Source organism: Dipodomys spectabilis, unplaced genomic scaffold (assembly GCF_019054845.1).
Source record: "Dipodomys spectabilis isolate Male_0828 unplaced genomic scaffold, ASM1905484v1 ptg000266l, whole genome shotgun sequence".
In the NCBI taxonomy this organism is placed as follows: domain Eukaryota; kingdom Metazoa; phylum Chordata; class Mammalia; order Rodentia; family Heteromyidae; genus Dipodomys; species Dipodomys spectabilis.
In genome coordinates, this window is record NW_024870943.1 from 2,882,642 (window position 1) to 2,893,617 (window position 10,976).

Sequence of the window (10,976 nt, forward strand, 5' to 3'; positions counted from 1 at the left end):
GGCACTGTGGCTCAAGTGGTAGAGCACTCGCCTTGAGCTGAAGAGTTGAGGTACAGCAACTAGGTCCAGAGTTCAAGCCCCATGACTGACATAAATAAAGTCTAGCAGGAAAAAACAAAAACATAAGGGCAGGTACAGAACTCCAGTTTGCCTAGCAAGCTTGAGGCTCTAGCTAATACTTGTGGCACCACAGTGAAGGAAGCAAAAATAAACAATCCAAACATGAGTTCTTGTAAGAAAGAAGAAGTACTTTGAAAATATTTTAATATGAAAATATGAAACATTCTTCCAATGCAATCTTTTTTGGCAAACAGGTAGGGCAGCCTCCCCCCACACCCCATTCCCCCAGCCCTGAGTGGAAAGAAGAGAGCTCGGCACAGCAAGCAAGTAGAGTAGAGTTGAAGTCCCATCTTCTAGCAGCTTCTGAGGAAGATGTCAATCCAAGGGCAAGGTCAAGTCCACAGGTGAGACGGCCAGGATGCCCTCCTGGTGGTGGTGGGGGGGGTGGAGAGGGCCAGAGGCCCATCAGTAGGCTCAGAAGGGCAAGGGACAGAGACAAGGAGACACAAGACATCCAGAGAGCACAGCGCCTTGGCATTTCAGCAGCCATGAGCGGTGTCTCTGTGCAGACTCCTGTCCCCTGCCTGGTTGTTGTAGGTCTTAACTGAGACCATGCTTACACACAAGCCAGCTTCTCTGCTGAGCTTCACTGTCATCCAGGGCCCTGGCCTGTGCACCACCTCTTCCCCATGGCTTCCATTCACCTGACTGCTCTTTAACCAGCCTCTGCCTGTCCCCTCTCCACCCCATTCTTCCCATCTCAGGATACTGAGTTGGCCCTGGGCTGCTCACATTAGCATTCTGGGCTGAAGCCCCCATATCCAGCCCACTAAACAAACGTGTCATCTCTATACCCCGCCCCGCCCCCATCTCTGATTAAACCCAGAATCCTCCACGGCCCCACCTTGGTGTGACCACCCCCCCCCCAGCTCCCTAACCGCACTAGCCCACTAGTCGATTCCATCTGTGGCCACCAGATGGCGCCAAGACTTCAGAAATCCACTCTGAGTCTGCCGCTCAGAGCCACCCAGCCACCTTGTCTGGGTGACCGCAGGCCTGGCATGGTCCAGCTGCCCCTCCTGCTCCCATCTCAAGCCCTCTGCAGCCCTACAGGCTGTGTCTGGGCTCCTGAAACACCCAGCTAGCTTCCGCCACCCTAGGAAGCAATGGTGACATTCCCAGGGCAGGCATGGTCCTTCTCTTACTGAAGCCCTGTACAGACCGACAATGCAGGGGACTTGAGATGCTACTCATGTGGGCCAGGGGTGGGAGACAGTTGCTAGGGAGATGGGGACAGTTGCCAAGGTCACACAGCCAGCGCGCTGGAGACCAATCAGACAGCAGAGGACAGTAAATGGGGGAGAGATCCACAGATGTATGATAGAGGCAGGAAGGCAACCAGCAAAAATAAAAACAATAGTAAGTGAAAATCCTATTCCAGCCTTGTGTGTGTGTGTGTGTGTGTGTGTGTGTGTCGATAGATACTGGAGCTTTCCTTTTTTTCTTGTCAGCCCTGGGTCCTTGAACTCTGGACCTGGGCACTGCCTCTGACCTTTTGCTCAAGTGAGCGCTGTACCACTTGAGCCACAGCGCCATTTCCTGCTTTTTTGAGTATTTTATTGGAGATAAGAGTCTCAAAGAATTTCCTGCCCAAGCTGGCTTCAAACCTGATCCTCAGAGCTCAGCTTCTGAGTAGCTAGGATTACATGCATGAGCCACCAGTGCCCGGCTCTTTCTGGGCTTCTTTGCTCATGAATGACATACTACCATTTGAGCTATGTCTCCAGCTCAGCTGTCTGTCCTGATAGCCTTAATCCTTAGATCTCAGTCTCCTGAGTAGAATAACTAGGATTCAAGTATGAGCCACTGAGGCCTGGTTTATTATTGTTATTTGCAGTGCTGGGGGTAAGATCTCAGGGGGCTGAGATCTGAGCGTAGCGGTTTGAAGCCAGCCCAGACAGGAAAGTCCTTGAGATTATTTCTAATCAGCAAAAAGTAAAACATGAAGGTATGGCTCAAGTGGTAGAGTACCACCAATCTAGAGTACCAGCACACACAAAAAGAGGGGAGCCATGAAAGCCCTTATTGGGGGCGATTCCAGAAGGAACTGAAGTGAGCATGGAGGAAATCACATTCCAGCAGTTCCCATTCTCCCTACTTCCCAAAGAGGAAGCTGAGGCCTAGTCGCCTCACAGCAGTGGTTTGCACAGGCATATGTAGTGCCTGGTCTATAGCCAGGGCTGGAAAAGCACAGAGGGAATGAACGGAACATGGAATTCAGTAAGGAAGTCTAAGCTCTGCCTCCTTCCCCACCACCCCATCCCATTACAGTAGGTAAACTGAGGCCCAGAGACGCTTTGGTGGCTCACCCAGCCCCCGTTGGCCTGGATCCAGGGTGCGAAGCTGTGCACGTGCTCCACGCTAAGTCCAGCCAGGGTGCCCCCTAGCCGTGCCACACGCCGGCTCAGCTCCATGGCCAGGGCCAGGCGGGCCAAGGGTTCCGGAGAAGGCGGTGGGGGTCCGGGACAGGGCAAGGAGGTGCTTGTGCGGCTCCCATGAGGGCTGCTCTCCCGGTTGGAGAACAGCTCCACTAGGCGGGAGAAGGATCCTGCTGACAGGCGGGCCAGCTTGCGGTGTAGGATGGGGTCAGAGGCCAGCTGTGGGATGCCAAAGGCAAGAGATGGTGAATCTCAGCCATAACCTAGCAGCCAGCCAATAGGAGGCTGGGGGCATAGCTTCCTAGTTCATGCCCCACCCAGTTGCTAAGGCTCAGCCCCTCCCATCTATCACATTAGCCAATCATAAACCACACCATAAGGCCAACGGCTCTCCGGACAGTGTCATAGGTCTGAATTGCTGAGCCACGCCCCTGGCTAGTTCTTGGTCAACCAATCAGAGCCAAGAGTAACTTTAGATGCGGTCTAAATTTCTGAGCCTCTAGCCCCCGCCTCCCCAGGGGCCATTTTTGGTCTCCAGGCCAAACCAGCAACTTTGCCCTCTACCGTACATTGGATGATTGACATGTATAAGACAGGAAATGGAATTTTCTAGGGATTGGGGAATCTCACGATATAGTCCAGCCTGGCCTTGAACTCAAGATCCTCCTGTCTCAGCCTCTCCGGTACAGGACTTACAGTTGTTCTCAGCTTCCCGGATCCAGCTTCTAATCTCAGTATCCCACCATCTCACAAAGTCCCAGTCCCAGTCCCAGTAAAGCATAGAATGGAGGCCTGAGTCACCTTCTGATTGATGACTTCAGCCTCCTCTTCCAGCAAGCAAACCAGCCTCCGAAGTAGGGCCTCCTTCTCTGTAGGTGGGGGACCCTGTAACTCTGGGGACAGAAGAGGATTTCACTGGGGCAAAGCCGTGACTACCCTTTGACCCTCATCCTTTCCCAGAGCACCTTGGCACCTCACCTGGGCTAGGTGGAGATCTCAGTTGCTCTTGAACCAGCTGCTCCAGCCGCTGGGCCACCAGGGCATAGAAGTCTGGAGTGGCTGGGCCTGGGGTAAAAAGAGTTCATGAGCTGGTGACTCATACCTAGCTACTCAGGAGGCTGAGATCTGAGGATCACTGTTCAAAGCTAGCCCAGGCAGGAAAGTCCAAGAGACTCTTAACTCCAATTAACCTCAAGAAAACCGGAAATGTTGCTGTGGCTCAAGTGGTACAGTGCTCCCCTTGAGCTGAAAAGCTCAGGGACAGTGCCCAGGCCCAGAGTTCAAGCCTCATGACCCCCTCTCTCTTCCCCCCACAAGATGCTCAAATCTTTGTCCTTTTCTACTTCAGTATGTCTCCAAACTGAACTAAGAATTTCAGGGCTGATGGGCTGGGAATGTGTCTTAGTAGTAAAGTGCTTGTCTAGCATGCATGGAGCACTCTGGGTTTGATTCCGTAGTACCACATACACAGAAAAAGCTGAAAGTGGTGCTGTGGCTCAAATGGTAGAGTTATAGCTTTGAACAAAAGAAGCTCAGGGACAGTGGCCAGGCCCTGAGTTTAAGCCCCAGGACTGGGAGGAGGAGGAAGAGGAGGAGGAGGAGGAAGAAGAGAAGAAGAAGCAGAAGCAGAAGCAGAAGAAGAAATAATTATTTTAGGGATGATTATTATCCAAGAAGGCAAACAGAAGACACATTGTCAATATCATCCTAACCCTCTCCCATTTTAGACATCATCAACTGATCACATCATTCATCTCTCCACCTGCAAATTCCTTTTACTGCTAGTACACCTCGAAGATATTATTAGCTTATGAAAGCAAACCTGGCTCTCACTGGATCAAGTCCAATGATTCCTTACTCCATTCTTCCTTTTTTTTTTTTTGGTCGGTCGTGGGGCTTGAACTCTGGGCCTGGATGCTGTCCTTGAGCTCTTCAGTTCAAGGTGAGCGCTCTCCACAGGGCCTATTCCAGTTTTCTGGTGGTTCATTGGAAATAAGAGTCTCACAGACTTTCCTGCCTGGACTGGCTTTGAACCGTGATCCTCAGAACTTAGCCCCTGAGTTCCTTACTCCATTCTTACCCTGCTACTAGAAGAAAAAACAAGAAAAAACGACAACAACAGAGGAGCTAGGGAGAAAATGGATTGCTCCTAGAGTCCTACTACATAGTAGCCAGGAAGTTGTGATTGAAACCAAGTCTCTGCCTGTCTTCTGAGGTTATTGTAGCTACCAGAGGGGCTTGCCTCCTTAGAGGGCAAGAATAATAATTAGCTAGAGATAATAACTAGCTAGGCAGCGGCCATATCCCCAACCAGGTAGCACATAGAATTGACAAAATCTGGGGTGGAAGGTAAGACATGATGATGATGTGCTGGAGAGCCTTGACTAAATGATAGCGTCCTGTCTGTGTTTTAGGAACTAACGCTCCCGGCCATGCCAGCTTCTGCAGATGATCTGGGGAAATCTCTTACCAGGCTCTGAACCATAGCAGGGCTGGATGGGCAGGGAGCAAGGTCGAGGGGACTCAGGTGGAACGGCTCCTCTCCCCAGAGGACAAGGAAGACATCTTCGAAGACGGCTCAGGAAATCTGTCGGCTCCTCCTGGTGAGGGATCCTGAGGAAGTGAAACTTCAGAGAGTGACTCCCAGACATCCCTCGCAAAGAGGCCCTTTGCATTTGCAATACCCAAGACAGGGGCTATAGCGAGGCATGAAGAAAGGAGAGAGGCGGAGATCAGGAGCCAAAGTTACAGAGACCGTCCACCCAAGTGCAGGCCCTGTGCGTGGAACAGAACAGCACTCTTCTCACCTCGGCGGGGTTGCAACAGGGGACCCGGCAGTGTCTCCCCGCTTAAGAAAGGCAGCTAGGACCTTCAGTGTATCCTCCCGGAGCCCCAGTTCTTCGGAGCCTGCCATAGAGGTACCTGTGGGTGAGGGAAAGGGAATGGACAGAGCCAAGGTTCATTATGAAGAGGAGGCTTACAGCCCGGACTTCTAGTCCCTAAACGAAGAGGAGGTCAGGACTTGAGCGTTCCCAAGCACTTTCGAGTTCCTGAACTCAGCAGGAAAGTTGAGGTTTGGGGGCTCCTGGGGGGTGAGGGGAGCGGGGATTGAGGTCTGAGGCCTGATTTATTTAGGGAAAGGAAGAGTCTGGATTCTTGAATTCAAAAAAGGAAATGGTTGGAAACTTGTGCTCCTGGATCCTCGAGTGAGCAGAAGGCTTCAAAGTTCAGACTTCGGCGGGCACAAGCAAAGCTGCTAGAGCCCCAGAGAATCGAGAACTACCAATCCCAGTAGGCTCCGCGGTAAATAGTTCCCTTGATCCGAGCTTATTTTGCCGCGCAGCCTGCTGGGAGATGTAGTTCCCACTATCCAACTCAGGCGTGAGTTCGGGGGATCCTAAAGATATGGATGCCAAAGAAGCAGGACTGGGGATGGCCACTCCTGAACCTCAGCCCCTTCCTCCCCAAGCCTCTCCCGTGACACGCAGCTCACCTGGTCCGGAACCCCACCGCCGGTATCTTAGTCCCCTCCACGGTCTCTATTCAAATTGTACAAACTTTTTCTCAGTTCAACTTTCCCGCGCCTGCGCACTGCATCGAGTTGGTAACCGCCCCAACGTAGAAGCGGCGGGGGTGGGTGGCGAATACCGCGTGCCTGGTCATTTGCATATGACGTTCCCAGCATGCCCGCGGCAGGAAGTCCAAAAAAGGTCACGAGGAGGTGGGGCGGGAGGATGGACTCGACTCTTCCGAACCCACTTTTGGTTTTTCAAGTGTGTCGTCCGAAACATGAAAAAGTTTGTATTTCGAGAAATCGATCGAGACGAAAAGGCCCAGCGCCGGGAACATTAGCTGACAAGAAGCGGGTTGCACGGCTTCGAGTCTGACAGCTACCTGCAACCCCCCAAACCCGGGGTGGGCCCGAGCGCCGTGCGCGCCCGACTTCGCCACGGTAGGGAAGGCGGAAGAGTTCGGGACTGGGCGGATTGAGAAACCGGACGGGACGTCCCTGAATCTGGAGGGACGTTCAACAGCTGGCCCTGGGGAAACTAGACCGAGTGGGGCGGGAGACGGAGGGGAGGGCTCTACACGGGCTGGGGGGGGGCGCTTCTCTGACCCAGGGAAACAACATTCTGGAAAATGGGGGCGTGTCCTGCCCTGAGGCTGTTCGGGGGCGGTGGTGGAGATCCATCCTGCAGATGATGGGGGGGGTCTTCGGTGGGGAAGGGGGCTTACATCAGGGCAAAATGTGGGGTCCACATCTGCTCAGAGATTCAGAGATCGCGAGGGGAGGGGGTCCTGTCCCCAGCCTTGGACGCGTGCGGGATGGAGGGATCTGCCCTGGCGGCGTCGAGGGGCCGCGCTGAGGAGGAAAGGGGGGGGGGGTCTGCATTGGCTGTGGGACTAAGGGAGAGTCTCTAGAGGATGGCGTGAGCAGACTGGAGTTTTGTACCCCCAGGAAAACCTGCCACGGGGGCGGTGGGAGCGGGGAGCTTACACCGAGGCGCGTTACCCTCAGGCCCGGTGGGCTCCAGAGGGCGCCCGCATTCAGGAACCGCCCCGCACACCTAGGCCGGACCATGGGAACCCAAAAGCCGCGGATTTTGCCTTGGCTGATATCGCAGCTGGACCAGGGGCGGCTGGAAGGCGTGGCCTGGCTGGACGCGAACCGCCGACGCTTCCGAATCCCCTGGAAGCACGGTCTGCGGCAGGACGCACAGCTGGTGGACTTCGGCATCTTCCAGGTGCGCGGGAAACCTTGCTAGAGCAGGGCAGCCTCGAGGGGGCGGGGTTACCGCTCCAGGGGCGGGCTCATGCTAATGTGGGGTGGGTGGGGTTTGAACCTGAGGGTAGGGACCCGCAGGTTCAGGGCCTGTTGTTGGGAAGCAGGATGGGATGCTACTGACAGAGTTACAGTGCCAGTCCTAGGGCTTGAACTCAGGGCCTGGGCAATGTCCCTGACCCTCTTTGTGCTCAAAGGCTAGTTCTTGACCACTTGAGCCCCAGCTTCACTTCTGGCATTTTCTGAGTCATTTGTTGGATGTGAATCTCACGCACTTTCTGGCATGCCAGGGTTGTCTTTGAACTGGGATCCTCAGATCTGAACCTCCTGAGTAGCCAGCATGACAGGCGTGAGCCACCAGTGCCCAGCCAGTCCCTTAGGTTTTTCACTCTAGACTGGCACTCTACCATTCAAGCCACAGCTCCATTTCTGGCTTTTTGGTGGTTAATTGGAAATCAGAGTATTGCAGACTTTCCTTCCCCAGGCTGGCTTCAAACTATGATCCTCAGGTCTCAGCCTCCTGAGTAGCTAGGATACAAATATTGAAAACTAGAGGCATAGGTGTGGGGGGGGACGGTGACGGAGGATGTTGGGACACCAACAATTTGGGGGTGGTGCCTTGCAGAGTTGGAAAGTCCTGTGGGCTGTGTTAGGGTTCTAGGAGCATCTGGGTACCATTGTGCTACAGGCCTGGGCGGAGGCCAGCGGTGCCTACACTCCTGGGAAAGACAAGCCAGACCTGCCCACCTGGAAGAGAAATTTCCGGTCTGCCCTGAATAGGAAGGAAGGGATACGCCTCACTGAGGACCGGAGCAAGGACCCCTATGACCCGCATAAGGTCTACGAGTTTGTGGACTCATCAGGTATGTCAAAGCAGTTTCATTTGGAGGTGTTGAAGGGGCTGTAGTGCTCTCTGCCCCTACTCTGCTCACATCTCTCTCCACAGAGGCTGGAGACTCTCCTCACCTTGACACCTCTCCAGACACTGATGCTGGAGGCGTTACCCCAGACACCCAGGTGACATTACACCCAGTCCCCCTACCCCGCAGCTTCTACCTTAGCCTCATCCTCTAGGCCTGCTCAGGCCTTGTCCTCTCCCCTTGGACCCCCATTTCATCCCCTCCAGTCTCCCATTTGCTGATCCAGAAAGCCTGTTGAAATGTTTGTTTTTTTTCTTTCTCCAGGAAGACCTCCTGGAGTTGCTGGGTGACATGGCATTGGCCTCACTCCCACAAGAGGGTGCCTCGGGCCTGGCTGTGGCCCCTGATCACTACCCTCAGGTCTTGTTGAACAATTCTATGCCCCACCCAAACCCGGCACCCCCTGGTAACCCACTGAGGCTGCTGTTGGTGTCTGAGGAACGTGAGTGCCACCTGTAGGGTGGGGGGACTGCAGTAGGACAGTGGCCCTCACTCTGGCCCCCTCTGTCTCTTTCCTTCTTGCTGCTGCTGGTCAGAGTGGGAGTTCGAGGTGACCGTCTTCTACCGAGGCCGGCAAGTCTTCCAGCGGAACGTCTTCTGCCCCCAGGGCTTGCGGCTGGTGGGCTCAGAGGATGTGGACCCGACGCTGCCTTGGCAGCCAATAGCACTGCCAGACCCTGGGCTGTCGCTGTCTGACAGGGGAGTGAAGGACTTCGTGAGGCATGTGCTCAGTGGCCTGAAGGGTGGCCTGGCTCTGTGGCGGGCTGGGCAGCAGCTGTGGAGCCGTCGCCTGGGACACTCCCATGCTTACTGGGCCATAGGGGAGGAGCTGCTCCCCAACAGCGGGCACGGGCATGATGGTGAGGTCCCCAAGGACAAGGATGCAGACGTGTTCAACCTAGCGCCCTTCGTGACAGGTGAGCCCCCCCCTCATAGGAAGCCAAGGGCATGGTGGCGAAGGGAGCTGGGGCAGAAGGCTACTCTTGTGTAGCTCAGGAATCAGTAGAGAAGGCTGCCCATCACGGTCATCAGGGCAGGGGATACCCAAAGAAATGGAAGGGGGGCTGGGAAGGTGGCTCAGTGGTAGAGTGCTTGCCTTATGCATAAGGCCCTGGGTTCGATTCCTTAGCACCATATAAACAGAAAAAGCTGGAAGTGGTGCTGTGGCTCAAGCGGTAGAGTGCTAGCCTTGAGCTGAAGAGCTGAGGGACAGCGCCCAGGCCCAGAGTTCAAACCCCACAACCGACCAAAAAACTCACCCCCCCAAAAAAGGAAAAAAGAAACGAGAGGGCTGTGGTGCAGCTCAGTTGTGCAGTGCCTGCTTAGCATGCACAGGGCTCTGTGCTCCATCCTAGCACCAAAACATCCAGACAGTCAAGGAAGATAAATTCCCAGCCAAAAGAACTAGCTCAGGCTTGTAATAACAGCTACTTGGAAAGCAGAGATCAGATAATCAGGGTTCAAAGCCAGGCCCTGGGCAAAAAGTTCAGTATGTCAAAACGTTCCTATGTCAACTAATGGCTGGGGTTCTGGGTAGGCAGGGGGAGGGGCAGTCCGGTGTCCCATCCCTTCCCCCCACTCCACCCCCCCAGCCTCCTGATGGGGAGGAGGGAGAACATTTAAGTTTATGCCAGAGCTGCAGAGGCTTTCCTCAGACCGGCAGCCCATTTGTAGTGGCAAAGGGTTTTCGCCACGGGAGAGTGGGACTGGGAGTGGGTAAAGTGTGTTCTTCCCTTCTCTGACCCTACTTCTGTGCCTTTAGATCTCATTGCCTTCATGGAAGGAAGTAGACGTTCGCCACGCTACACCCTCTGGTTCTGTGTGGGAGAGGCGTGGCCTCGGGACCAGCCGTGGGTCAAGAGGCTCGTGATGGTCAAGGTGCCTGCTGTCCAGGGCTCCTGGGGCTGGCAGGTGGTCTTAACCTAGAAAAGTTATAGCTCCAGGAGCTACAACTCCCAGAATTACCTGTGGGAAAGGACAACTTCACAGTTCTCAGGGGTGTAGTTGGTGATCTCACTAGAAAGCCTGACTTGACATCTCTAGCTCCTATACTTGGTAGACCTCCATCTTTTTTTTTTTTTGGTCTGTTATGGGGCTTGAACTCTGGGCTTGGGCGCTGTCCTTGCGCTCTTCAGATACAGCACCACTTCCGTTTTCAAGTGGTTTATTGGAGATAGGACTTTCTCGGACTTTCCTGCCTAGGCTGGCTTTGAACCGTGATCCTCAGATCTCAGCCTCCTGAGTAGCTAGGATTACTGGCATGAGCCACTGGTGCCTGGCTTAGACCTCCATCTTGAGCCCCCTCCCTACCACACCCTCAGCTGCTCAGCCCTAGGGATACTGGGCTCCCTTGAGGGAAAAACTACATTTCCCACCATGCCTATAGTTGGTGGTTCCATGTGGGTAAATTAAGCTGGGGGCTGATGGAACTGGGTAGGTGGGCAATTTGCCTGACTGGGCTCCGCACTGCCCCCACAGGTTGTTCCCACATGCCTCAGAGCCCTTCTGGAAATGGCCCGCTTGGGGGGGGCCTCCTCACTGGAGAACACCGTGGACCTGCACATTTCCAACAGCCAACCCCTCTCCCTCTCATCGGACCAGTACAAGGCCTACCTGCAGGACCTGGTGGAAGACATGGAGGTCTAGGCTCCTGGAGGCCCAGGCCTAGGGTTGCTGGGACCAATAAAGCAATTCCTGCTGTAGTTATACGGTGTGTCGCATTGGGTGTCCCAGCCCAGCTGTCAGTTTACCTATGCAGCAGTGCTTGGTAACCAG

General features: G+C 54.4%; 2 protein-coding genes across 4 annotated transcripts; one reads left to right on the forward strand and one right to left on the reverse strand.

The window, feature by feature from the left end:
• Positions 1-341: 341 nt before the first annotated feature.
• Bcl2l12 (BCL2 like 12) lies at positions 342-6,100 on the reverse strand. Its single transcript, XM_042700463.1, has 7 exons — positions 5,992-6,100; positions 5,306-5,420; positions 4,969-5,111; positions 3,477-3,563; positions 3,300-3,391; positions 2,430-2,717; positions 342-486 (listed from the first exon to the last, which is right to left on the reverse strand). The coding sequence occupies exons 2-7, from the start codon at positions 5,410-5,412 to the stop codon at positions 436-438; spliced, it is 768 nt and encodes a 255-aa protein (XP_042556397.1). The 5' UTR covers positions 5,413-5,420; positions 5,992-6,100; the 3' UTR covers positions 342-435.
• A 134-nt stretch (positions 6,101-6,234) lies between these two features.
• On the forward strand, positions 6,235-10,903 carry Irf3 (interferon regulatory factor 3). 3 transcript variants are annotated; one of them, XM_042700462.1, is made up of 8 exons: positions 6,235-6,413; positions 7,071-7,243; positions 7,970-8,144; positions 8,228-8,298; positions 8,466-8,643; positions 8,738-9,118; positions 9,964-10,079; positions 10,680-10,903. In XM_042700462.1, the coding sequence occupies exons 2-8, from the start codon at positions 7,079-7,081 to the stop codon at positions 10,845-10,847; spliced, it is 1,254 nt and encodes a 417-aa protein (XP_042556396.1). In that variant the 5' UTR covers positions 6,235-6,413; positions 7,071-7,078; the 3' UTR covers positions 10,848-10,903. The 3 variants fall into 3 exon arrangements, with proteins under 3 accessions (XP_042556396.1, XP_042556394.1, XP_042556395.1); XM_042700460.1 differs by having other exon boundaries at positions 6,236-6,450; XM_042700461.1 differs by lacking the exon at positions 6,235-6,413 and having other exon boundaries at positions 6,862-7,243.
• The last annotated feature ends 73 nt before the right edge of the window (positions 10,904-10,976 follow it).

Bases quoted from the DNA above. Each gene is read 5' to 3' on its own strand.
- Irf3 (XM_042700462.1), top strand. From the start codon at position 7,079: ATGGGAACCCAAAAGCCGCGGATTTTGCCTTGGCTGATATCGCAGCTG. The intron at 8,145-8,227 runs GTATGTCAAAGC...CTCTCTCCACAG, and splicing joins CGAGTTTGTGGACTCATCAG to AGGCTGGAGACTCTCCTCAC. The intron at 9,119-9,963 runs GTGAGCCCCCCC...CTGTGCCTTTAG, and splicing joins CCTAGCGCCCTTCGTGACAG to ATCTCATTGCCTTCATGGAA.
- Bcl2l12 (XM_042700463.1), bottom strand. From the start codon at position 5,412: ATGGCAGGCTCCGAAGAACTGGGGCTCCGGGAGGATACACTGAAGGTC. The intron at 5,112-5,305 runs GTGAGAAGAGTG...TCACTTCCTCAG, and splicing joins CCTGTTGCAACCCCGCCGAG to GATCCCTCACCAGGAGGAGC. The intron at 3,392-3,476 runs GTGAGGTGCCAA...TTCTGTCCCCAG, and splicing joins GAGATCTCCACCTAGCCCAG to AGTTACAGGGTCCCCCACCT.